The sequence below is a fragment of the Equus caballus genome, chromosome 30 (assembly GCF_041296265.1).
Source record: "Equus caballus isolate H_3958 breed thoroughbred chromosome 30, TB-T2T, whole genome shotgun sequence".
Classification (NCBI taxonomy): domain Eukaryota; kingdom Metazoa; phylum Chordata; class Mammalia; order Perissodactyla; family Equidae; genus Equus; species Equus caballus.
The window spans coordinates 33784675-33812483 of NC_091713.1; the positions used below are offsets into that span (position 1 = coordinate 33784675).

The 27809-nt window shown below is 34.0% G+C and overlaps 1 protein-coding gene across 11 annotated transcripts in view; it reads right to left on the reverse strand.

Moving 5' to 3' along the window:
* DENND1B (DENN domain containing 1B) overlaps window positions 1-27809 on the reverse strand; it is a 243962-nt gene that overhangs the window by 19276 nt on the left and 196877 nt on the right. For 10 of the 11 annotated variants that reach the window (XM_070255835.1, XM_070255834.1, XM_070255837.1 and 7 more), the window contains 5 exons: window positions 23408-23498; window positions 17244-17284; window positions 16443-16511; window positions 12127-12183; window positions 11163-11270 (listed from right to left, as the gene is read on the reverse strand). In XM_070255835.1, coding sequence (XP_070111936.1) covers window positions 11163-11270; window positions 12127-12183; window positions 16443-16511; window positions 17244-17284; window positions 23408-23498 — 366 coding nt within the window. Of the gene's footprint in view, window positions 1-11162; window positions 11271-12126; window positions 12184-16442; window positions 16512-17243; window positions 17285-23396; window positions 23499-27809 lie in introns of those variants that run through there. The other variant, XM_070255842.1, reaches the window with a different exon arrangement.

A 27809-nucleotide genomic window follows, 5' to 3' on the forward strand; every position in this document is an offset into this window, starting at 1 on the left:
AAACTTATTGTGGTACACATTTCGCAATATATATGTGTGTCAAATTAAAAAACAAAAGAAATTATCCAAACTGAAACACAAAGAGAAAAAGGAGCCAACAACAACAACAAAACCACCCAAGAAAAAACAGAACAGAGCATCCAAGAGCTGAGGGATATCAGCAACTGGTCTGACTCCTTCTGCTCCCAGAACATGCAGGCATTCATTAAATTTTTGTGGAGGTTGTTGTTGCAGTTGATAGGGTAGAAACAACACCACCTAATATTTATTAAACTTCCAGTGAGTGTTGGAAGAACAAATTCTATCACTACACTAACTCTAATCTCCACAATAACTCTATGGGGTGGACATAATTATCATCTTTTTATAGATCTGAAGGCTGAGAGGTTCAGAGAGGTTGGTATGTTGCTCCAGTTCAAATACCGTGCAAGCGGCCTAGCTGGTACTCTGGTCCCAGGTCTGCTATACTCCTAAGCCTAAGATCTCTACACTCCCACATGGGGTCTTCCTACTCAGTGAGGACGGTGATGCTAAGAAGAGAAAAAGAGGAATAAATACAAAGGTCAATGATCACCTTGAAGATGATGGGCCTTAGTAAGGTAAGAGGAGGTAAGTGATCTTGAAAGCAAGCCTGGCACATAGTAGTGTTCAGAGGAGGTACATGACAGTGAAAGCAATAAACCAGCACACAGTAGATAATCAGGTAGTTTTGGTGAACTGAATTAGACAGACTTTCCATTATGGTGTTATTCATTCAGTCCACACTGCACCACGAATTACATTAACAGAAGATTATTTTAATTAAGTTGGGGACTATTCTAGAATTAGACTAAAAATGTCTCCATATTAGATTTGAGAGACAGAATATTTGAAATCAGAACTGATCCCTTTATGGAGTCCTTTTACTGATGTCAGAAAGTTTCCTTTAGGTAGCTTTGACTTCCTTTAGGAAGTTTAGTTTGGCAAAATACTGTATCAAAATCATCCTAGATACACAGTACTTTAGAGTTCATTTCTCCAATGTTGATCAGAGACTATATAAAAACCTATCCAATGGCAACACTGTACCAGCCATTGTAAAGACTCCCTGTCACTAAAGAGTGTTAATGGGTGGAAAGAAGGCCATGTATTCACAGGAGGTCTCATTATTCACCTGTGTTTATATGCAATATGGCTGTGAATTCAGTTAATAGTTTTAAGCCAACTTTGAAGGACTATTCATATCCCAAGTAATTATGTTAACTATAAATATTTAAAATACATTGTTTCATTATTTTTTCTCTTTAGTATTTGAAAATGCAAATTTTAACAAAGCTCTTGCAGTAAGTTCTCAGTACTGAAAGATTATTGATTAGCATAAATACAAGAAGTTACATAAAACTATTAAATTTTATTCTCAAAGCAAAATAAAGTCTTTTGATAAATGGCAAACTACTTGCAATTTCACTTTTGCTGACAGTATTTCAATAGTGTAACATTTAAAAAGGTTTCTTAACACACAATGAGTCCACTGAATTTTCAATAGTCCACTGTATTTTCAAAAACACAGAATGTGGTTCCTTTCACTAATTGAGGTGAAGATGATTCTTCAAGCTGGGATGAACAATTAAAACGTCAGCATTGATTAACAAAGCCATATTATTCCCAGTCACCTTAATAAACTATGCTTGCAAAATGTATATAACTAAGGATTAAAATATCTGATTTGTAAACTAATTAGCTGGATTTTATTTTTCAGATTACCATATCAATATATAATAAACATAAATGTGTGCGTATGTGTGAAGAGAGTCTTAAAATGGTTTTTTATAGAAGTAGCAAGAATCGTAACAGAAATCACAGTTATATTTTGGTTTCAAAAGTGTTATTTTACTAATGTCAAAGACATTGATAAAGGCAAAGAAGGAACAGACTTCTACGAAATGACCAGTATTACACTCAAATGTTAGAAAAACCATAAAAAGCTTCCAAAGAAGGCTGCACACTTAGTAGTCCTATTTTGTAACTGGTATGGGGGCACAGGCTAACTTGTTAAAATATTCATGTATTATTCTAATATTTTATATTGTTCTATGTCAGGAAATATAACAAAGTGTAGTAGATATAAATCCAATTCAATTATAGTAAGATTCTATTATACTCTTGTAGTTATATATCTATTGATGTTCCTGGCAATTTCTCTCTCTTGAGGGGCACTAATAGGCAGCAGCAAAAACCCCTACAAAGAAAAGACTGGCTCTTCCTTTCATCAACACTAACACTGATCTCTGACCAACCTTAAAAGCAGTTCAATACACAAAACAGGAAGAAAACCATCATTTCTGCATCCCAGAATGCCTGGCAGAAAATAACAATTTGTCTACAAAAACTGCGTACTTTTGGAATACAGAGCTGTTGTTAATTTCACCAAAAGCCCTTAAAGTAATTAAAGAGGTAATGGGGAAAAACTCACAAGGTTAAACAGAACAGAAAATAGTAAGGAAAAATAATAGTGACGCGATACTGATGTAAAGTCTGGAATGAAATATTCATTATATTTACTAAATGGAAAAACTGAGTATCTTTGTTTTTGTTTCAAGACTTTGTAATAAATGACAGCCTTCTGTGGCAATAAATTTGAAGAGTAAAATTATAACATTAAAGAAATACATTTCAACCTAAAAATATCTTATAATATATACTGAACACGTTCATATAAGCGAGACTATCTTCCATTATGTCTTTCTAATACGCTAGGCATTGTTCAGTAGAGCTAAACATTTTAAAAATGAAGACCCGGCCAGTTATTGAAAGAAGGAGTTGGTTTTGAATTATTCCTCTGAAAGAATAATGTTCTTGAACAATTTTATGACAATATAAATGTCTCAATGTGTATTCTATTGTGTTTCTAAAAGAGATTACTCCGAAAGGCAAATTTTATAATTATAAATTTTATCTTGTGTCTTCTTTCAAGGAAAGAAAACATTACATAATGCCCACTAGAGGGCACCCTTGTAATCTCTAACAATTCTCGGGGAGGACAGTGGTGGGGCACAGATTTAACTACAATGAAATTTGACATGTTGGAGATCATTACTATTTCAACAGAAAAACAACAGAGAAAAAAGGACTTTGTTTAAAATTAACAATATGGTACTCATATTTTTCAAATTGGACTTAGATCAATTTTATAAATTAGTGACATTAGTACAGACTAAATGTATGCTATATGAAAGAGTGGCTTTGGGACAGAGATTCATAAAATGTATTTTCACTTAGGCAGTATTTTTTGTGGGCATCCTTTAATAGAAAGACATTCACTTATTTAAAAAAATCTGTATCATTTGAAACTTTCTAATAGATTTCCTTATCACTCTAATTCAACATTTTAGCTTGATCATAATAATAGTATTCTCAATACTGAGCCAAATTAAAAGTCCTAAAAAGAAAAAATGAAGGGTTTTTTGCTTATCATGATCTGGTTAAACTTATTTTCATTATTCGGTAAAATTTATATTAAGTATTCTTTCCAATTATCTGGGCCTCCTCCTCCACACACACACTTCTGGCCCCTCTCTCGGGTCACAATTATCTTTCCCATTGTGATTTACGATCACGTTTTTCTTGTCAGAATAAGCAAGTGGCTACTTCCCTCTGCAAACCAACAACTGTGCCATTTCTTTCTTGACCAACAAAGCAAAGCTAATCCGTAGACTGTATTTTTCCAAAGATCCCAACAAGTGCACATTTTCAGAAAACTACTATGTCACCTGAGCAAGAAGCAGTATCTTTAATTACACTCATTTTATTCCCAGAGTCCATCAAATTCCAATGAAGAAAAGTGTGTCATAAACAGAGTACTATAAACCGATCCTACTATGTGTGACAATCCCATTATTGATTATGCTGAGGAACTAAGTAATTTAGAGAAAATAAGTTTTTATCTTTTCTTAGAAGTTTCACAGCAACTTAATTTCATTTGTAGCATTTAAAATATGAGATTTAGGGGCCGGCCCAGTGGCCGAGTGGTTAAGTTCGCGCACTCCACTGCAGCGGCCCAGGGCTTTGCTGGTTTGGATCCTGGGTACGGACACGGCATGGCTCATCAGGCCACGCTGAGGCAGCATCCCACGTGCCACAACTAGAAGGACCCACAACTAAAATATACAACTATGTACCAGGGAGATTTGGGGAGAAAAATCAGGAAAAAAAAAAAGAAGATTGGTAACAGTTGGTAGCTCAGGTGCCAATCTTTAAGGAAAAAAAAAGAGATTTATTACCTGTAAAATGTAAACCACCTGATTTTTCATATTTTCTAAAACATATTTATATACTGGGATTTCTAAGTCCCCATTTAACCAAATGTGGCTTTGAAACACCCTACTTTCAAGTCTTTACATGCCAAAAAGGCACATATAACTTCTAAGTACATTCTTTGAAGATGGAATTACATTACTCATCAATTTTAAAATGAGCTCACTGCTGTTGTACTATATTCCACAAATCTATTAGGATGATTTATAAAACAATAAATATATAAAGACTCAAAAAGATAGCAAATTTTAATTTGAAGTGTGCATGTCAACTTGTATAATGGGTAAAAAATGGAAAATCACATAGATCATATTTTATGGTATAAATATCTTCCTTATTTATGCATCATATCTCAAATTATTAGTCTGTATGTGAATATACTTTAAAAATAGAATAAATGACCACTAGTTTAACAGCACTTGGTCTTAGCAGAAATTATGACTATTAAACATGTTTCTATTTGTCAACACTGTATTTGGGTTAAAGTCTTGACTACATTCCAAGTGTGGGTATTTATCAACAGGCACACTGCTTTACATCATATTACAAATGGAAAACAACGTTCCATTCATATTTTTTCATGCAGCTTTTACATAATTAATTGGACAGGTTGAAAATAAATGAGTGGATTGCTATTTGTCCCAGACATGAAATAGTTAAGAGTGCTATGTGTGCCAGGGTTTTAATAGGGCTTAACAACAAAAAGCTTCCATCCTCCACTTTCACTAGATTGTGTTGCGTAGTTTTGCTTGCTTAGGGCCATCCATCTGTTAATGTTGACTTGTAATACAGCTAAGCTCCTGTTTGCGGTTCACTAGTTTAGGGGTGTGTGTGTGTATGTGATGCAGATACAGAGACACACATTACAACTACTAGAATGAGTTAAGAATAGCTAATATTATTTTAAAAAGAGCAGTATCTTAGACCCATATAAATTTTGCACATTATTTAAAGGAATTTCTCATTGTTAGAGAATTCCAATAAATTCTTACAAGTAACTATTTTAAAACATAATTTTAGATGACAGATTTAGTCTAAACATTGTTCACGAAGTCTACGTATTTTGTTCTAAAATAAAACGGATGAAAGAAGGTAAGCATGTAGTCACGATTAAAACTGTTCTGCACCATGACCAGTGGCAGTATTCTCACTGGACCCAACTGGCCCTGTTTTCAATAAAACCAGAGGAGGATCCTTTCCCTGGAGTCCTGTTAGGCTGGGGCTGCTGTAGGAACTGTCATCTTCACACAAAAGGGAAAAGGGCTGGGTTTTACAAATGTGAAGCCTAATTGGGAGATCTTCATGGCTGTACCCTTGACATTTATTTAAGCCTCATCAACAAAACAGGAAATAACCATAGTAATTAGCAAACCAACACACAAATTTACTATTTGTTGGGGGATAGATGTAGATCCACAATCTATCCCAAAGATAGGTAAGTAATGGGACACAGGCTTAAAACAACATACATTGTGATTTTTGTTCTTTTCTACAGAACCCAGATTATGAAACCTTATTTTTTCACTTTAAAATACATTCCTGGAATTTAAATTACCAGAATCTCCTTTTGGTCTTATGAAAATACAGCATTTCATTTACACAAGTCTAGCTGGAAACTGGAAATGTAAAATACTTTACATAAATGAGATTGACTTCTCAAATGGATAAGCAGATGAGCTAAGGGTGAGATGGGTCAAGTCCATACTCTGTATTTAGATAATTGTACTGACAATAAAATGACATATGCGAGGACTTATAAACCAGGAGATTTCTCAATACAATAAGTTGTATATTTCTTTTCAAATCATAAACTGGGATCTAAAGTCATCCCCACTTAGAATGAAGACTGACAATTTTAGGGTCCCTGCCTTAGTGACTAGCAGATTGTTAGACCCTGGGAAGTAACTACCAAGAGAGAAAAAAAGTCAGATGGTGCCACTGTTATAGAAGACCTGAAGTTCAAGATATGTGTTATATGTATAAATGGACAGCTGCCAATTTCTGAGCGCCTGTCATGTGGCCGATACTGTAATTATCTATAATGTCTACAGCATCCTAGGAAAATGACACATATTGTTATTACCATTCTACAAATGTAGAAAGTAAGGCTTAGGGATATTGTGTTTTGCTCAATGCTAAATGCTAGTACCTTTTTCAAAATCAAATCTTTCTGGCTCTAAACTCCATACCCTTGTCTCTAACTGCCTTTCCTCCATGAGCACTCACCCAACGCAAAGGCACAATAGTAATGATTAGGTACTTAAGCTCCAGAATCAGTCTGCTTTTCAATCCCTACTCTGCTATTTATTACCTGTAGAACTTTGGGCATATATATTAATCCCTCTGCTCCCGTTTCTAAATCTGAAAAATAGGGATAATAATTCCCATTCTGCTTGGATTGTTGGGAATTTTAAATTAATCATGTACTATATACAAACTTACAGAGACAGCCTCACTGTTAACCAAGGAACTGTCTCTCTTCCTCATGTTTTCCAAAGCTGCTCTACAGTACTTGTCATTATTTCAACTCTATACAAACTGAGGGTTGGAAAACAGTAGTAAGAACATCAAAATATCAGGATCACCAAATCCCACAGGTCCCTACAGAATCTTGTTTTTAGGCAACTGAATTTACCACGTGGCAAGTCTTTTAAGAGCATCTGGTTATCCGAATAATCAAATCTGAAATGGGGCCCAGAGCATTCTTCCTTACCAAGAGGCCAGTGCCAACACAAGAAAGTGACCCCACTCTTCTGGCTCAGTGAGCCTACAGAAAAGAGTGTACTCTACGTCTGTGTCCGCCTCTGGCCTTTTTCAGTTTTTTAAAGCAGTTCAACTCTCACGCGAAAGCTAAGGCAACAGCTAAGAAACTGAGCCATCTCTGAGAGAGGTATGAATGACCTGAGTGTTTGACATAATAGAAACTGCCCAGAAGAGACACAATATAGAAAACCAAACTCCCGTCTCCTGAAACATGAACATTGCCTCTCCTAGGAACTTGCACCAGACCATGAGCTCTTTGGACTGAATTCGTCTGTGGATGCACAGTATCCAGCCCCATTTCCTGGGATGGTGGTGCATTCCCTGAACAACTTTTCTTTTTAATCTTTGTGATTTATGAATCGTGGTAGCTGTGTTTTTCTCTTCCTTTTGCCTACTAAGCAAAGGAATGGGCCTTAGCTTCTTACTATGCTTTCTCTCTGCCTTGAATCTTATCTAAATTCAATGAATTTTAATCCTTTATTCTATGACTCTTCGTAAGATAGGTATTTTTGGAAATAGGTAGAATACAAATGAATAAAACATTAGTGTCTCTGACATATTTATTGATATCTACTCCTAGAAATGTTTACATATCTAATTGAAAATCTTCATGTGCTCAGATCCTAATACTATTACACGTGGAGAGCTGGGAGTAAGAGAACTTATGATTTGGAACCATCATGAAACAGTATGTTTGTGGTTCTAGCATCAGCTTTCTGTTTCTTCTGCATTATACTGGATCCTATTTCAGTTAAAGCACTGAGATTGGATTATCTGCAAAAGATGTACCAAGGAAGTTTCTGCAATATCAGACAACAAAGAAAAGGCAGTAGACTATGCCTCATCCCTCTGGGTTTCCCTGCCCAAAATGCAAACAGTAATATTATCTTCTAAGCTTACTTTTGCTGTAGTCTTTTTGTTTAAGTAGCTCAATTCTCATGTTAGAACGGAGGCAACAGGAACCCACTAGGATAGGCTGACCTTAAACTTGCCAAGCTTCAGACTTGTGGCACAAAGATCCAGCCTCTAAGTACTTAAAAATATATATATATATTTTTTTGGCAAACAGTGCTATAAGGCAATTAGAAATAGTAGAAATCTTTTGAAAAGTTGTCACAGTCCTTAAAACCTCTTGTCTTGAGACTGGCTTTTCCCTGTTCACCCTTACTGCCCTCCAGTATCCTTGGTAACGTGGTACTCTCCCTGCTTCTCTGGCTGGAGTTGAGTGAAGCAAGGATTAATGCATGATCCAAGTGGGCTGATTACATTCTTCCACAAGAAACTTGATTTGGGGGTTGTGGTTCATTCCTAGCAGCTGTTTGCACTGAGGGCCTGTAAGCTCAGTGTCAGGAGCACAGAGAAGCTAAGAAAGTCACTCTACAGAATGCACAGTGAACAAACAAGCAGAGAGAATAGGCCAGGCGAGAGACAGAGAGACAGAGAGAGAGAGAGAGAGAGAGAGAGAGAGAGAGAGAGAGAGAGAAGAGGAGGGCAGAGGGGGGGCGTTCTTCCCTGACTGCTTTTTCCGTTTTCTAGTTCTAATCCTACCAGAGGCAACCCACAATCACGCACTTGGATGTCCTAAGGAACGCCCATATCCTAATAATAAAGGCCCTGGTGTTGTCTTATTTCATTTGTGTGTGTTTGCTAACACTATGAAATTAAAGAAATAATTCAAATCAGGGATTAGATAACAGTCTCAATTTGAATGTACCATGGTCTGCTTTTATAAATAAGCTGCTGACCACAAGTTGACTATCACATCAGAGCACTGTAAATGTCAGCTCAAAGAAGTAAACAGACATTCTTGTACTATTGTATTCTTGTACTATTGTACATTCTTGTACTATTGCAAGAAAACAGGCATTCTTGTAGCTTCAGGAAAAAAAATTAAGGGTGGAAAGTAGCAAGGAAAAAGACTGCCAAAGGGCCAAAAATTTACCTCTTTGCTAAGCATATATGTGAATCTAAAACTAAACAATCAAATTTCAATTATAGAAAAAATACAAACAAAGCAAAACATTAAATTATGATATTATTGGGTCAAATGATTGGAAATATGAACGCCTAAAAAATTTAGCTGTTAAAATACATATAAACAGATGTATATACCTGTTTATATAATGAGATACATGTATACAAAGACACATATATACTGGGACTGAAACTCAGATATTTATCACTTGAAAAGTAAAGACTGTTATCCAGACACTAAAAGCATGTGTGTAATAAATCTACGTACAGTGGTTTAACAAATTCCCACATACCAGGTAGGAAAAATGTATTATAATTCTTAAAAGAATAAGCCCTACTTATTTTAATTCTTGTTAGAGATCATTTGTCATGTCCACCTGAAAACCATAAAATGCTAATTAATGAATGCAAATTAACTGAATTAATACTATTATAATAAATGACAGCCATGAGGATTCAGGATAAGTATGCAATGAATGTAACCTACTATTCTACTGCAAGGTTTTCTGTAACCTAATGCAATTTTCTTTATCAGAAATGTCTCTAGGAATTAACAGAAAACAAACAAAAACAGAAATAAGCAATATATTTTAGAATTATATTATCATAGAAATACCACTCCATGTTAAAGGAAAGGAAGATTTAAAAATATAAATACGAGGAGCTGAAAATAATCTTGTTAACTAAAACTGACATTTAGAACAGGTGTATCTCCAATTTAAGCATTTTCTTTTTCACCTTAAAGCAGCCTATAGGTAACAAAGATTCCACATTTTTTCACATAAAAATCTATTAAACATGGTAAATATAAGCTAAATCTTCCAATACTAAGTCAGGAAACATTTTGTGAAAGTTTTTAAGATGTTAAAGCTTGAGAACAGAAAGATAGGAATTGGACAGGCTAGTGATGGGAGAAAAACCAAGAAATCAACTGCAAATCCATCATTCATTTAGAAGTTAGTAACTGTTTTCCAGTTAACTTTAGTAGCTAGAAAAGGTTTCTACACTTGAGAAATAATTATTTTCTTAAAAAGCTTATTTTAGGTCATATGTTCAAGCATTCACACCAATATGCTGCAATTAAACAATACTAACATATGAAAATACAAGCTTAACAAATAGATAAATCACAGAGAAGACATTTAGTGTGTTATAAAAACAGTCCCATGAAGGTAGAGATGTTTTCATGCTTTTCCTAAAATAACTGGAATAGCACCTGGTGCACTACTTAGGTCCTGAGTGATTGAATGAATCACTTTACAAAGGCTAAGGTTTTAGTACGGCCTCACTGATCCTCTCCCCAATCCTAAGGACACTTGGAAGTCCTGTAGGGCCATCTCTATTCATGTAGTATCTGCACACCCAGGAAAGCCACCTGCATTAGAGATGGGTTCTGGTCCCGCTCTGCCAGTAACTACTTATGAGTCCAGTGATGTGACCATTCTGGCTATCGACTTCCATCAATGAAGCTTTGCAGCTGCTTCCAGTGCTATAATTTTGTAACTATAATCCACTCAAGAATTTTTTTAAAAGCTAGTTTTCTAAGGCCACTTAAAATATGACTTGGTGTATACAAATTTTGCTTTGTTACAACCTTCAGAAACAAACTTATGAGGCAAAATCAAAGACACGTAGAGCTATGATTCTGAACACTTTCTCACTTTAGGACAACATTTTAAGCAGTATGCGCAAATAAGCAGAAACTTTAAATATTTATAGCAAATAAAATATCTAACTTTAGAAAAAGACAGACATAAATCACTTCATATTCTAATTTCTACAGATGATTTTAAAGGTCAAATTCTCATTACAGTCTCATTTTATTTTTGTAATAAAGGAAATGTGTGATTTCCCACTCATCATCAAGCTCCTCATACTCCACAGCAATCACGTTTGTCTCTCCCCTCCCTGGACTATGAGCTCCATGATAAAGGACGCAAGACTGACATCTGGAACTTCTTACTCCCAATCCCCTTGCAGCTTCCCCACACACCACCTACTCATCTCCCTGACCATAACTGCAGGTTTTCTTATCATATGATACAAAATTAATGGGTGCAAAATTGTTCCTAAAGAATTAATTGGAATCACATAACTTGAGAATTTGGAGACACGAGGGTAAATAACCTTACCTTGGAAAGCTTACGCTTTTCTAGGTTTCCTCCCTTTTCATTGTGTAATGTGTAAACTGGTGTATACTGTACAGAACCAGAACAGCTCCCATAATCTTCCTCATTTTCCTACACAGGAAGAAATATACAAGTAACTATTTTAAATGTTCCTTGTATTACTAAAGTTATTTGATTAATAGACAACGTGTCTGACACAGATGCAAATAACAAAATAACACTTCAGGTATAAGTCTAAAGAACCTATTTAGTAAGAAAGTACATTTTTCTATATTGTGAATTAATAATTTCCAAAATAATGTGACTATTTTGAATAATTTGAATAAAATTTATATGAAGATCATTTACTCTCCATCACTACAATGGAAGTTTTTAAATAGTATTTTTTCTCCAAAGGTAGAAACTCAAGACCTAACAACTAATAAAATCTGTGAAGATGGGATATGTAATCAAATCAAATAGACACATATACATACACATAGATATTCATATGTATGCAATATTCAGAAATCCAAATACACATCATCAAATGCAATCTTTTGTAAATTAAGAACATACTTCAACTTAAAGTAGCTACTATTGGAAAGATCCTATAAAACCAAACGATGGTATTCCTGGTTTAATTCGGCACCAAAGATCAACTTTTTAAAAACTTTCTCAGCTTGAAGCAAGAATTTCAATTGTGATATCAAAGCAATCAACTTTATGAAAACATACATCCTGTTAAAGAATCTTTGAAGATCTCCGCAGTTCTGTGATAAAATATGCAAACAATAAAGAGATTATTCAGTGGATGCATATAGAATGGCAGGTAGTTGCCAGAGGGCCTCTTATGAAAAATACATTCATGAACAAAGGGCTAAGCATATTTCAAAAGTCATTAAAAACATAAATCTCCTGTGATTTGTAAAGTATAGGCTTCACGCTAACACAAGAATCAAGGTAGAATAAGAAAATGATGACGCACCTTGTGTTTGAGCTTACTCTTCACTTCTTTTATTCCCTGCTTTGCGTGGTTTTTTGCCTAGAAAATGACAACACAAGTGTCTGTCTGGTTTTATTACCACTTAAAAGAATAAGAACATGAAATCTCATTTAACAAAAATTGTTCTCAAATTATTTAGAAAAAAAACTATAATCTAAAACTATTTTCAGGGATACCATACCACTTATTATTAGACCTAAATTAGTTTGTGAAAACATGATTAGTCTATATGTGCATACAATATCATGCAAAGACTGATTTTCAGCCTATTTTGCCACCTAAACTATAAGAAATACAAAAGAGTCAAGCAGACTACTAATCCCCAGTCTTAATTTGAAACTAACTAGGGCAGAAAAAGAGAAAGCACATCACAGCAGGAGGTTATTTGGGCAAATGTTTGGACTTTAAGAAAATCAGGCAACTTCACAAAACTATAAAAAGTGCTTTTACAGGCAGACACAAGTTGTTATTAGCAGAGCTATCTTAACGTTATGACTATTTCATATATAGTTTTTCTCACAAAAGTTAGAAGTCATGTAACAATTTAAGGGCCATGCTCATGTTCCATAGGGAATCTGGCTCCAGCACTTGAGCCTCTCAGGTTGTCCTCTCAGGTTGTGTGGGGTATAATTTAACTAAAAGCAACTGGGGGCTTTCAGAACAGCCTTAGCCTCTGTTCCATTGGAAATTCCCACTCACAGTGACCAGAGCAGAATGAAGAGAAAAGAAATTCACATTTACTTTGTGTTTCCTCAGTACGTGACTGGGTGCTGGGTACCTAGCATGCATTATCTCATTTAATCATCACAAGGACTCCACAAAATTAGTACTATTGTTATTACATTTTACACATAAGGGAAGTGACTCAGAGAGTGTAAGTCCTCATAGCCTAGATTCAAATCCTGGTCATTTAATTCCTAAGTCCAACTTCTTCCCATCTCAAAGGAGACAGAGGATCTAAGGTTTTTAAAATACATCTGCTGAATCTAAGCCTCAAGAGAGAAACAGCATTATGAGTCTCATTCTACAGACATGGCAACTAAGGTCATGTGGACTTAAGACTTTCCATCTCCAAAAGTCCCTGCTCCCTCTATCAAACCAGCCTGCTTTCCCAAGTCACTTCTAGGAAGAGTAAACACGTCTTCCCACGTTCACTGAGAGGAAGGATCTTATTTATTTCCCGTTAATATCTACAGTGCCCAGCAGAGTATTTGGCATGTAGTAACCGCCCAAGAAATGTTTTGAACTGAACTAAACAATTATTTCCTTATTGTAAATGAGGCAAAACCAAAATATATTAGACCCAGTAAAATATAACTAAAAAGACAAATAACACTAAAACTATATTTCCATGGTTCTTTAGAATCAATAAAGCATTTTTACTTTCATAATTCTAGTGATAAAGCCACTGATTCTATCTAAAGTGTCCTATATTAATCCCTACATTCCTATTAAGTAAAAATGCATAATTACAAAAAAATACTTCCTGTTCCCATCTCCAAGAATTTGTACCCATCTTTACTCATACTTGGACTATATTCTAGTTTACCTAGATATCCTCTTTCTTTCAAAATCCACCTGATTCACACTCATCTTTTCAGATGCTCCTTGGTGTATAGAGTTGACTCTAGTGTCAGTCAAGGTTCTGAAATTCACGTGCTGATTCATTTAAATGTCCACTGCTCTACTTCCTCCACTGACCTCTTTCAGAGTGTCTGGAAGATGGGTTGCAGGTTCTCTCTGTCCTTTTCAATTTACCAAGCTGAAATTTACCAACAAACAAGCATTCTCTACAGCAAAGCAATTATTTGCTTTTGGCTTTGGCTAATAATTTAGAACGCAAACTCCTAACAAGAAATTTGACTTAGAAAATCTGTTAGCCAAATCATGTATGTATTCACTTTGCTGTTGTTTTTAGATTTATAAGAGTATGTATGTTGACTCTAGTTTTCTTTATAGCCCCTATAATAAGCACAGAAAAACAATAGCATAGAAAGCATAGAAAAAATGTTCTCAATATAGGACAAAATCATTATTTCCTCAACAAATACACACTACTTCTGTAGCATGTTCAAAGCACCAAGCAAAGGGACAGTGACACAAATATAAAAGTAGAGCCAGCATCTCTCTTAGGCATAGCACCTGCCGTGCTCACTACTCTAATCCAACAACCACTCAAGGCTAGTTCATGAGAGTACTCAAATAATTTGTTGAATGAATGAAACAGTTAAACACATGGTTCCCAGTGTTAAAAAATTTACTACCTATAGTAAAACAAGGTAAACAAATTCTGTTATACCACGCAAGAAAAATTAGGAGTTTTGTTCACAGCAATTTGTGGTCAAAGGAGGAATTTCAGAGTTCACATTTCAGAATATGAGCAATCTGGAAAGAGGAGTTCTGGACAACTATGAAGGTCACAAATTGACTTATTTACTTGCCCCAAACCTCTTGATTCATGTATGACACGATCACAAGATAAATGATAAAAGTGACTAAGTATGTTTTGAAGACCTCAATTTGCCTGAAATTAATTTAGGGAATAATCTTCCAAAGAGTAGAATTTTTCATTTGGGAACATTATACTGTTCCACAAAGAAGGATTCAAAATAAAATACAGATTTGAAGGATAAAAATTTAAAATACAAATAGGTTTTGAACATGTTTGCTTTATTTCTGTGCTTCTATAGAAGATATGAGTGAAATTAAGGAGAAAAACACACACTTAGCAAAATAATACAAAAAAACTTCTCTAAGCCTGAAGGAAAACTTCAAGTATTTGCTCAAGGAACAAAATGAAGGGCACTTGACTGTGAAACCTTTTCTAGAATTTTAAACGTGAGGAATAAGGCTCAATGTTAGTTTGATTTTTCACATGACTGCTATGTCGTATTTCATTGTGAAAAATTAAAATCTCTTCAAAAGCTGTATATAAATTAAACCACCAGTATTATAGTGAGATAGTGATCTACTCAGAGAGGTTCATAGCAAAGCCATGGAACAACCAAATAAAAGGCAGAGGCTGATGTTTCCAAGGCAAAATGATTACCTCTCCTTACTTTTACTTTATAAGAAGGCTCCAAATAGTTCAGAATTTTGGCACTGTATTTTTGAATCCACTCTGTAGATGAGCTTCCCTGCTATAAAATCTAATCTTGAAAAATATGATTTTTTAAACAGAAATGGTGGCTCCATACATATGAAAACTGTAAGTCAAAAAAAGAATGTTAAGTTCTAAACTTATTAAAATACATTATTCTATTATTAATTCAATCCCATCAATTCATTTCTGAGAAAGCATCTGAAGATAAATTCTTATAAAATCAAAACTACTGCCCTGAATATTTTTAGAAATATAGAATATATATGACCTACTGAAGTAAAAAAAAATCTTATTGAATACCAACCCACTAGCTCCTCCCTCAAGAAGCTACTAGTCTTAATATTAGAGATATAGATGTACACAGACAGAATAAGGGCTGAAACAGGCATGTCTCCAGGTCCTACAGGAACACAGAAGAAGGGATATTAACTCTTTTTGCATGGGATTGGGAAAATTTTTCAGGGGAACTAATGTCTCAAATAAGTCTTACAGGATGGGTTGGTGTTTACTAGATAGATAAAGGCCAAGAAATGGATGTTCCAAGTAGCAGAAATGGCTTGTGTAGAATAGAGAGGCAGAAGAGAACATCTTGAACTCATGAAATGAGGAACACTCAGTACCTTCAGAGACAGGGAGGCTCAGGGGATGGGAGAAACGAATCAGGACACAAGAGGAGTCAGGACTTGAAGGGTCTCAGTTATCATGTTAAGGAGAATTTTATTATTTATTTATTGTTGTTGCTATTGGTATTGTTATTATTTTACTATCAGCCACGGAGAATCACTGAAGAATTTTAATCATGGAGAGTCAAAGTATCTTTGAGGGAAGAGAACTTGCCATATTTTTCTATTTTTTTCTCTTTGAGCCTCAAGTACACCATGAGAATTTAAAATATGTTGAAATAATCAAATCTCTAAAAATAGTACTTCATCATGGACTGTTTCAATCTGAGTGTACTGTGCTAATAGCTTTGAAATAAAATGAAGAACCATTTTTAGATTACATAAAGGAAATATCCTCTCTATACAATGATACAGTTTTAATAACTGAATTTGCTTTGGTCAATATTAACTCTAAATTTTTTAGAAAGCTTATTTAAAAGAAAAATAGAAAATATTCTATATTTCCATGTCTATCTCCTAGGAATACATAAAATTTTATTAATAGAATTTTTAAATATCAAAAGAAAACTTACAAATTTATATGCTGTCCGTACAGCAGGAGTTGCTTTCGTCACTGCTGTGTTGAACAATGCACCTCCTTTCTGCAAAAAAAAAACCCAGAAAAAACATATTTCCAAAAATTTTTGGCCAGATTGTCCCGAAAACAAAGCATTATTAAAAGTATAGAAACAGAGCTTTCCTCACAAGCTAAACAACATCATACAAAAATTATTTTATGTTTAGTGTTTTCAAGCTTTTATATACTATAGTAGTTTCACACAAAATGTAAACATTCTACTCTTCTAGTTGGTGTAATACATCATTTAAAAATGCTTTCATCTTTGCAGTTTAGGCAGACTTGGGCAACATGACCAGTAATAGGTATATATTTAAAGCTTAATAAAAATGGAATAACAATCAACTGTTTATCAACTCTTTTAATGCTGGGCGATAAAATCTGCATCTGTGGAAGAGTTTTATACTTAAAAAAAATCACATTAACAAAAGCACATTACCAGAAGTGATAAAACTGCCATCAAACCCTACCACTCCACCTAACTCCTTGTTCTGGAAAATAATATAAGGTGACAGCAAAATCTTGCTTTTCAAAACAAGCCATATTTATCTCTGAATAAAAGCTTTCCCTTTTACAATTTTCTTTATGAATATCAACAAACTATATGCATAAAATAAACATTTAAAATGTAAGAAAATATGTATTTTAAATATTGACAATAAACAGCATAAGTACAAATAGCATACTTGAACCAAAGAGTTCTCCACATATTAGAGTGAAAGAAAAAAAAAAGGAAACTTTGAAGGCTTATTATTACCTTGACTGTATGCACCCATTGTTGATATGACCTCGGGTTTCCTAGAATATATAAAAATAAGATGTCAGAAATATTTGATCAAAAATAAATCTATAAACCAAAATTCATCAAGAACTATTATTTCCAAGATTTTAGTAAGCAAATTTTATTTATCTGTAATGTTGTGAAAGAAATAATTACATCTTAAGAATTACTAAACTACTTTAATTCCTAGGAAAACAGTAATTAGAATAGACATTTTTCTTTACTCACATGTGAAGCTCATATGTTAAAGTATTCTATGTTCTTTCATTTTAAAATTATCTTCGGAAGGGAAAATATAACTTCTCTTTTGAAATCCAAAATTCCTGTGTCTTTTAAACTGATTTTTCAGTATTTATGTCTATGTTGTTCTGTAAAAGTTTGGCTCTTTTACACAATTACATTCACTTTAAAACAATATTTCAAGTGTACAGGGAAAGAAAAAAAACTAGAAGGGAATTCAGAAATGCAAAGAACCTAGCAAATTTTATTTTAATGCAATTAAATTGCAGTTATCGTTCTGAAAATATTCTCTAGTTGTAAATCCAAATTTGGAAGATATTACCCAGGGAAATATGAAGCGAATGTAGCTTTTAGGCTACCAAACATCATGATTATTAGAAAGCTCAAATGCTGACAAAACCAGTTCTAATAAAACTAGTAACCATATATTTGGCTCCAAATATGATAAATAATTTAGTCAGTAAGATGATGTGAGAAGGCAAAAAAAAAGCCACACAACGAACGTTTTATATCAACTGACTTTAGTTAGATTTCATCTACCTTCTTCGTTGTTTAAATGCTTAAATACTCCCACAATAAAAAACAAAGCCCCAACAGCTACTCAGAGACTATCGAGTACAAGGAATCCCTGAAACCGATGGTGTTCTCCTCTCGTGTGTGGTTGTGGCTTTTTAACAAATGCACCACCGTGCTGTTACAAAACAGAGGCAGAAGGATCCTAGCCCAAGAATTTCTTTCCAGCTGTTACCTTTGCATCCTTAATCAACATCAGGCAAAAAGTGTCTGGCTCTGGCTCCACTCCTGTACTTAAAGTCTTTCCCTAAGATGTCAAGAAACAACCCTCATTTTGAAAAACATCTCTCAGCACTGCATTGCTCCTTGTTTGGAAGAAGAAATACGGAGAAAATATTTTTTCTAATCTTGTGAAATGATTATAGCAAAATGCATCTACCTAAAAGAGCCTATGTAAAAATAATTTGCACTGTGTAAAAAGACATGAGTTTCAGGGGGTATTTGGCCTGATAAATTTTTTCAGTTATATTTCCCTTGTAAAATAGTGAAAAAACCAAGTTATTCTATCAATTTATTTCTCAAGGAGATTTTATTAACAAAAAAATAAACAGATTGTCTTTATCCAAATTGTTCATGTACTTTTTACTTTTCTATTAAAAAAATTTGGGTGGAAATCACATATTTAAGACAGTTATTATTCACAGTATCCTGGAAAAGTGTTTTACTTTCATTCTTTTCCCAAAATGAACTTAAGAAAGCAGAAAGAGAAACACCAACTTGTATATGACAACTATTTAGCATTCTGGAACACCTGTCATTCCAGAAAACAATTATTTTTAAACCTCTGAACCACAAAGAAAACAGCTATCATAAAACCGGAGCAGTCACAGAAAGGTCAGTGTCTTACTCAGAGTTGTGAGGAATAAAAACAGCTCCTCTTCAGCTCTTTACAGGTGATAAACTGTTTCTACGAACATTATATTATTGGAGTTGTATTCTTTTCCTCTAAAACAGGCAAAGCAGGTGGTGTCACAGGCAGTGCAGTTCAGTGAGAAGGAAGTGGGACCCGCGAGTTCAGGCGCACTCTATCCTGTGTACTATATGATGCGGTACTAGGCCTTAACCTGGCTGCTATATCTTGTATCTGGTACCCAGCACATCTAGACACACCGTAAATATTAGCTGTTATTATCAGTAACTTGCCAAATGAGAAAACTGAGGTTGTGAGGTGATATATTACTTGCCCAAGTTCACAAAGATAGCAACTGAGAAAGAGTAAAATCTAGGTGTTTTAATGCTTGGTTCATTATTAGTCCTTCAACTCTGAAATGCCACCTCTTAAGACTGCTAAATAAAATATGATGACACAAGTTACATGGAGATTTCCTCTATCACCTCAAAGTAATTACATTAGAAAGAAAAGGAGCTGCTCAAAGCTAATACCTTGAGAAGAAACAGTTGATAGAATCACCAATAATAATCTGGAATTCTGTGGCATAGGAAGTCCCTAAACAAACTGCTCAAGATGATAGGGAAACATGTGGTACAAATTAGGTAGATTCCTGTTAAAAAAATTTTTAAAGGTTAATTGTCTCTAAATTTTAGTGCTTTTAAGATTGAAGGCTCCTACTTCCACAAAGTTTATGAGACAAGCACATTATTCTTTGATAATGTTTTTTTTTCAAAGGCTGTTTTTCTTCTTAAAAATGAATCCGAATGCCAAAAAGATCCCTCAGAGTCCTTCTTTTAAAGTAACTGGATTATGGAAATAATAATAAGCATTATTAAGGAAATTCTTAACGTTGTTCTTGTTAATCAAACAAGTGATTTTCTCACACTCAAGGACAAAATATCTTTGTTTTTCACTTGTGCAAAGACTTTCTCTTCAAATGTATTTGCTTAAATTCCAGTAATTTGCAGTTACTTACCAAAAAATGTAAATTGGTCTAAATTGTTCAGTGTGGCCAGAAAACTGCCACTAAAACTGATGATTACCTACCACCCTTCAAATTCCTTTGGTACCTTAGTCAGTAGAAAAAGAAATAGAATTAAATAAATATAAGACTACTCAGATTATATCAGGAAACTACTGAAGAAATGAATGCTATCAGTGGAGGGTAACCACACACTTTTGTATAAAAATCAATCTGAGAATGTGTCTCCTTTTTAAAGTTTAAATAATTGGATGTGGATTTAAGAATTAGTTTTATTTAAACGGAAAAAGAAAATGTGGGTTAAAAAAACATGTTCTTAACTACTCAGTAGTCCTTAGCTGCTTTTCCACACATCAATATTTGTGTTTATCTAACTGCATGCTTTGTTCTACTCATGTTCTCTTTCATTACCTTTTCACCTCTATGGTTAGATCTTCCCTTTACAAATTTCCTGATATTCTCATCACTTTCCTCTTACGTTAAGGTTGAATAGTCTCATGAAATGAATCAGGAGTAACATAGATTTCCTTAACAGTGCTGACCACGGGGACTCCCAGGACAGAAAACTGTTTTGACAATCTGCACGCATTCAGTCTCTGACCATAGTTCTAGATTCACTACGAATCTACGTGTTCTATATATGACTGTCCTGCACTGTACACTTTTAATCAGAGCCACGATAATTACAAAGCTCCACCATATTCATATTCATTTCATAATGCATGCATTATAGCATATTTATGCATGCATATTAGTAACAAAAATAGTTTATAATATAAACTGCCACTGCAATGACACAGAAAGGAGAGAAATTGGATGCTTCTCTGAAATTCCTAATTATTTTTGCTTACACGAACATAATTTTTTCTTCAGCATCAGTGAATGTTATTTCTCCAATAGTGATCTTTCTGAGGGTTTTACATGTAAAGTCTTCAAAAGAGACAGGAATCTTGCTTTTATCCAATCAGAGTAGAGAAGGCTTGAGTACTGCTCTTGTTTACTGAACGTCTTCTAATTAAGAAGATCTCTTATCAAAGCAATATATTATAGTTATTAAAGCAAGAGCTTTGAAGCCAGGCAGACACATGTTGAGTTCAGACTCTGGCACTACTAGCTGTGTGACCTTGAGCAAACTACTGAGATGAATGCCCTCATAAAAGTAAGGATAATCAAAGTACCTCATAGGATGCTGTGAGGATTAAATGAGATAATATCTACCGAGCACTTACAGGAGCTTCTGCCACATATTCATATTCAATAAGTATGAACAATTATCGTAGTTATTACTATGAGAGAAACAACAGTTATAACAGTTTACTTCTTTGAACAATAGTTCAACCTCATGACACAGACATATTCTTTCTCACAAACGTAGTTTAGATGACAAATGTTTGGAGCTGACCTCTATATTTTATAAAAATATAACCACCATATATTTTTATATGGTTCCAAAAATAGTATATATATATATATTTTTTATTGGTAAGAACATTACCAATTTTTATTAGATTACTTATCTTTTTATTTCAAATCCTAATGAATTCTGCTTTATTTTCTTCTAAGAATAATCTCTATGTATCTCTAAGATAATAACCTAAAACATAACAATTACAGAATAATACTTGACAGCCAGGAATGATCTTTCTTGAGGTACCTATTGAAATTAATACTTGTTGAACTATGCTTTCTTTTTGGATCAGTACTGGCTCCCCCAAATTAAGATAAGAGTTCAAAACCTTTTCCACTTTAAGAAAAAACAACAAAGTGGTTGGCATTAAGTTGTACTGAAAATGCAGAGTCTCTAAGTCAGATGCTAACTGGTGATCAATATTCTCCCAATCAGAGTTAGTGAAAAATTTTAGTGACCCTCCTCCCAAGCAGAAAAGCCACCACCCCTCTACTGCAGAGATATCTGGACTAACGGTTAAGACTACAGAATTTACCTCTACAAAAGGATCATACTTCTACCCCATTACTGTCACAAGGTGTCATCTTCAATTCCATATAAGATACTAGCCCCACAGGTTATAAAGATAATGAGACAGCAGTTATGTAAATACTGACTAGATGCCTCAAGCAATTTGTCCATGAGCTGACAATATTTTGCTTGTTTAAGTTGAAAAGTAAAAAAGCCATATTTTAACAAAAGTTCCATTGAAGCTAAATTTTTACCCATAAGCTGAGGAAAGCAAGGAGCTGAATGAATCCACATTCAGCTTACTTGCTGAGTCAAGTAAACGAAGTTTTTCCCAAAGCTGAGTGCTTCCAATGAAATGCTGTGCTTACATCAGATGAAGGCCCACAAGTGCTTAGCTCATTTGTACCTCTTTCAATGAACAAATCGTCTCAACGGCTTTTATATTTTTATGGTGCAAAAATAAATCTCATTTAAGAATAAAATTAAATTTGGGGAAATCTGTAAATGAATGCTTATTACTATTTGTCTTTCCGTGTTTTATTTCTCAATTCTAGCAACTATTTATTCACACAGATTTTTCTTTCCAAATTAAACCTATAGATAAGAGGAAAAAGTTACTATTATACCAGGTGAAGATGAACATCCCAGGGGTTTTTGTTTGTTTAGTTCACCCCAAGTCCAGATCAGTGCCTAGTACATAGGAAACGCAGCAAATACTGGCTGGAGGAATGAATAGGGCATTTCAAGGTCTCAAGCAAAATTCTCTGCAGAGTCAGGACTATACACTAGAGTAATCACTTACAAAGTCTCAGTTCATTAGTCATTAATTGCACAGATAATTATAACACTGGATACGTACATGTCAAACAATGTAATATTTAATTATATTAAAGTTAACTGTATTAAATAAAGATGGGATATCGTCTAACTGATGTTTCACACACAAAAATAATATGACTCCTTCCATTGCTTTAAGTGAAGGCTTTCCACAATGACACGTGTAAGCACATGGGATGGTAAACTGAAAAATTTTTTCCTAATTGTACAGTGGTCTGCAAAGCAAAAAAAAGTAAAGCCTTCAATAATAATACACTTACTTAAAAATGTAGACGCAGTTGTGGTATTCAAACCTTTCTTTTCTGGATTATATTACAATCTACTATGTTCAACTATAACCTCAGTTCTTTAATTCTAACTCAGTACTGGACATCACTAGTAGTTTTCTAGCAGAGAAAACAAGGCAGTGGGAAAGGCAGGAAGATATAAACTAACTGTATTTCTTATTTCCAGTAATATTAAGAGATTATCCAAGAAAACAAATACCAATTCATGAGACCACCTTAATGCTCTGAATAACACATATCTGGCAAAATAAGTTAAGACTATAGCTCTTATAAGATGAAAAACTGTATCTAAGATATTATATGTTTAGGAGAAAATAGTTGTTTATGAAGTAGATTACATTATACATAAGTGCAAAAATCAAGATAATTGCTATTCAGAAAATGGACAATCACACTGGAACTAGTCTTTACCTCCACAAAAGCCACCTGAAGTGATCTCCTCTTCAAATACATCAGAGAAACCCCTTCCTGCATTTAGTTTTGCCAGTCGACCATCGATAAACTGAAATTAAAAAGTGTCAAATACGTTAACTTTCATTTACTTCATAAGGTCAAAATTTTACTTACATCAAAAATACTAACAGCAGACAATCACATAAATATAAATTATGCACATATATATGGATACACACACATATACGTGACAGGAAAATTCTCAAACAACTGAAACAGCAGGTGCTCAGCACAGACTCTAAACTTCATTAACAAGAAACAGAAAGAGCAGTAGTCAAGATCACAGGATGATCTGGACAGGTGCTCAGTGCACAACCTCTGCAGAGGGGTTTGCACAAGGCACTGCTGTCATGCCCAGCCTTTTGCCCACAAGGCTGTGTCCTCCCTCACCAGGCCTCAGTTTTCTCAGTATCTGACTCATAGCACTGCTGCAAACAAATTAAACTAACCTAGGTAATGTGCTGAGCACACTCTCTGACACAGTAAGCGTCCAAGAAATGTTAGACATTACTCTTTTTGAGATTAACATTAACTTCACCCAGTAAAATAAAACACTCCTCATCTAAACTTTTATGTCCTAAAGCATAACAGAGCACCAGATAATTCTAATCACTTCTCAATAAAATACATACAACTTTCATAATTCCTGGCATATGTATTGATTGATCAGAACTACGATTATCAATTCAAATATAGTTCAGGTAAACATATACTGATTTGACTTGCATAAGGTCGTTTTAAACAATTTTTTTCAGCATTCTCAAAGAAGAGACTGGAGTGGGAAACAGACACTATCAGAAGTACCCAGAGATCCTTTTCAAAATGTAGATACCCAGGCGTAGATACCCAAATGTAGAATTCCATCATCTGTCCCACCCTCTTCCTACATTAACAGCATATCAGAATCTTGAGGATACTGAAACCACATTTTAAAAAATATCCCTAGGTGATTATTTTGCTGACCAACTCCAGGTGTAAACCAATGACATATTTTGCATACATATGTATTGCTGGCACTTGGTTATTTTTTATTTTGCTGATCTGTGGCATCTGAAATTTGTATCTCTTGGATCATGAAAAATCTTATAAATGTTTTGAGGTTTCTCCATTCATAATGAAGGTGAAGTGTCTTTAAGGTTCCCTTGCATAAGAGGTAGAGGATAATATAAGAAAGATTTAAATGATGTCTGAATGGTAGATTTGAAGATTTGAGGACTAACACAAAATGTTCATTTTCATCCTGGAATTACTTAATCCTAGCCACAATGTTTTCACGCTAGAAATGTAAAATTTAGCTGAATTAAAATGCAGTAGCTTGACTTTTCAAAAATTCTCACACCTTGCCCTAGTTTTCTATTTAAATGGTCAATGGACAAAACTAATAGAGAGGAGTTGTATAGCGCAATTCAGTATTCCTCAGGCGGCAACTTAAGATAATTAATAGCAGTAAGTTACATCGGTTCTAAATAATTGAGATAGAAATCTCTTGCAGACCAAAATTAAGAAAGAATGGCAAATGAGCCAACAGATTCCTCTTGCAAATGTGGTTTACCTACCTGTTTATTACCACAGAATGGTTTTGACCAGAAAAGTGGTAAGATGGGTTTAAACAGACATAGCCTAAAAGGATACAGTCGTGGCTTGCTTTTACAATATGAATTGCTCTCATAAAAATCAGAACTCTTTGAAGGCAGAGACCATAGATTACCCATTTTTATATTCTCATTGTGCTTAGCATGCAAGAAGTTTCTGACAGTATAAATGAAAATGAACGTGGAGTTTGGAGTATGAAAGGCCTGCATCACAACTCTGCCACTTATCAGCTTTACGATCTTGGCCAACTTGCCATTTCTGAGACTGTTTCCCCTTCTGTAAAATGGGAAAAATAAATACCTTATGGCGTTTTGTGAGAGCTAGTTAAAATAATATGAACCACCCATATTGGAGGCACGGAATAAATGTTAAGTAATAAAGTCCACTTTTCCTACTACTACCATCTTTTCCATCTCTATCAATTTCTGAGCTTCGTGAGTGAAGCATGAGTGTCTTTCTCATGTATGCATCTTCGACACGTGGCAAAATGCCTACCATATAGTTTGAAATGAATAAATGTTTGCTGAAAGATTGAAGTATACTGAAACAATGCTAAAGGTCATATACTTCACACGGTTTTAAAGTTAAATAATTATAATACATGGAATTACTCATTTATTCTATCTGAGATAAAAGGTGGTAACCTATAATGTTAGTGTTTTTGCTACATATAGTAAGTGGTTAATTTGAAAATAAAGCAGTTTAAAATGATTGTAAAATTTGACTTGCACACATTTTCAACACAGCATTATAAATCAAACTAAAGTGATCTAATTTGACGGACTAAGTATCATTTTCAAAAAAAAATAAGGTGAAGCAAAATGATAAATTTAAAGTAATACATTACTGACAAATGGAACGAACTAAGACATCCTTTTAAAGGACTTAATTTGCTTTAAAAGATTAAGACTACAAGACTTTTTAAAAGGTTTTCATTTTTGTGTTTACTGGAAATAATCCATCCATTTTAGTTTGGGTGGAACAGTTCAAGTCTAAAAAGAGATAAATTCCAAAACTATTTACTGATTATGCGTTTTTGAGCATGAGTAACTACTTCATGTTACTAAACCAGTGATTTGAGCCAAGAGAAATTAATCACTTGGTAAAATGCCACGTGTTATCACTGATTCTGCAAACAATCCTGTCAGTGACCATCAGACACTTATCAACATACATACTTAATGAAAATGTTTGTTCTTAAACTGAAAGATTGATTTTCTGTACACACATGCACATATTATATATACACACAAATACAGACACCCAAGAATAAACTGAAATGTGGTATTAATGGAGAGGAAGGCTGAAGGTACGAGTTCCCTAAGCTCCTTTTTCTATTTTTGATTCAATAACAGTTTTTTCCCCAGTGGAGGTGGTTCATGGCCACACCACTCTAATAACTCAGGAGCACTTCATAGCAAGTGAAAAAGATAAGAACATTTTTAGCTACTGTTGCACAGAAATAATTTTGAACTCAAAAATATTATCTGTTGGAAAAGCTATGATATAACAATGTGCTGTAAACTGTTGCTTGATTAATAGCTACCCATATATCATTTAGTAAACGTGTATCTTTAGGTAATTGGAAGATACAGGTTTTGGAAAAATTAGTTTGGTATTGCAAGTAATGACAAATAATGACGAATAACTGTTAACAATGAAAGAGCTAAAGACATAACACAATATTAGGTTGCAAGCAGATTTTTAAAGAAATTTAAAAGTATGCTTTAAGCTGATACTTTTTACATAAACCTTAATATTTTGCTTTTTATTCCAGAAGTGAAAATTAAAAACCTGACATGCTAATCACATCAAAAACATAAATAACATAATTGGAAATCTCAAAGAAATTCATAGACATAATTCCACAGTATGGATTCCATAATTTTACTATAAATTACAAATAAAATTGATTTAAATAAGAATATATATAATTCTCAAGATCAATAATATTATTCCTCTAAGTCATCAATAATTTTAAGAACTGGATTTTGTTAATCCTTATGACATGATCTTAAAGTAGTGTGACAACAGGTTACAAGATAAATGTTTCGAAGCAACAAAAGCGCTCCCTGCTACTCTTTTTGACATTGATATCATTAAGGTTTTTCAAAGCACTTTCAACTTCTAACCATCTTAATCAGAAAATGAGTCAATTCAAAGGAATTATCTATTGTTTTAAATGCCCTTTAGTAAACAATACTGCTACATCAAAATAAACATTCACCACCTCAATTTTTAAAATACAATTAAATATAAAATGAATGTTTTAAAAAATGCAATAAAATATAAAGAATAGACTTGATGGCAAGCTTCTTTACACAAAATATAAAGAATATATTCTGATCAGATTCATGGATAAAACTTGAATATATGGCCAGTACTGGTAGGAATGTATCTTTCCACTAAGAGAGAAACTGTATGCTTTTCACAATTCTTTAATTCTTCACCAGTCACCGCATTTCTGCAAAATAAGTTACGCTATTAAAATGCAAAATAAAATCCAAAGTAAGTTATGCCATTAATTAGCATTCTAAATGCCTTTAGTGGTCTAGACATATGTTATATAAACATTTAATTGCAATCAATCCATCCAAACTCTGAGGATGACAATAATTAAACTTTAAGATTCCTATATCATTTTAAAGAAATATTTGATTTTTTTAAAAAGTTCATAAAAAAGATTGTTCTGGGGAGAGAGGGTCAGTGGTGCAATTCTTTACCAAGCTGGGGAAGAGAGAAGATGGAGTGCTGTTTTCGTGCTAAC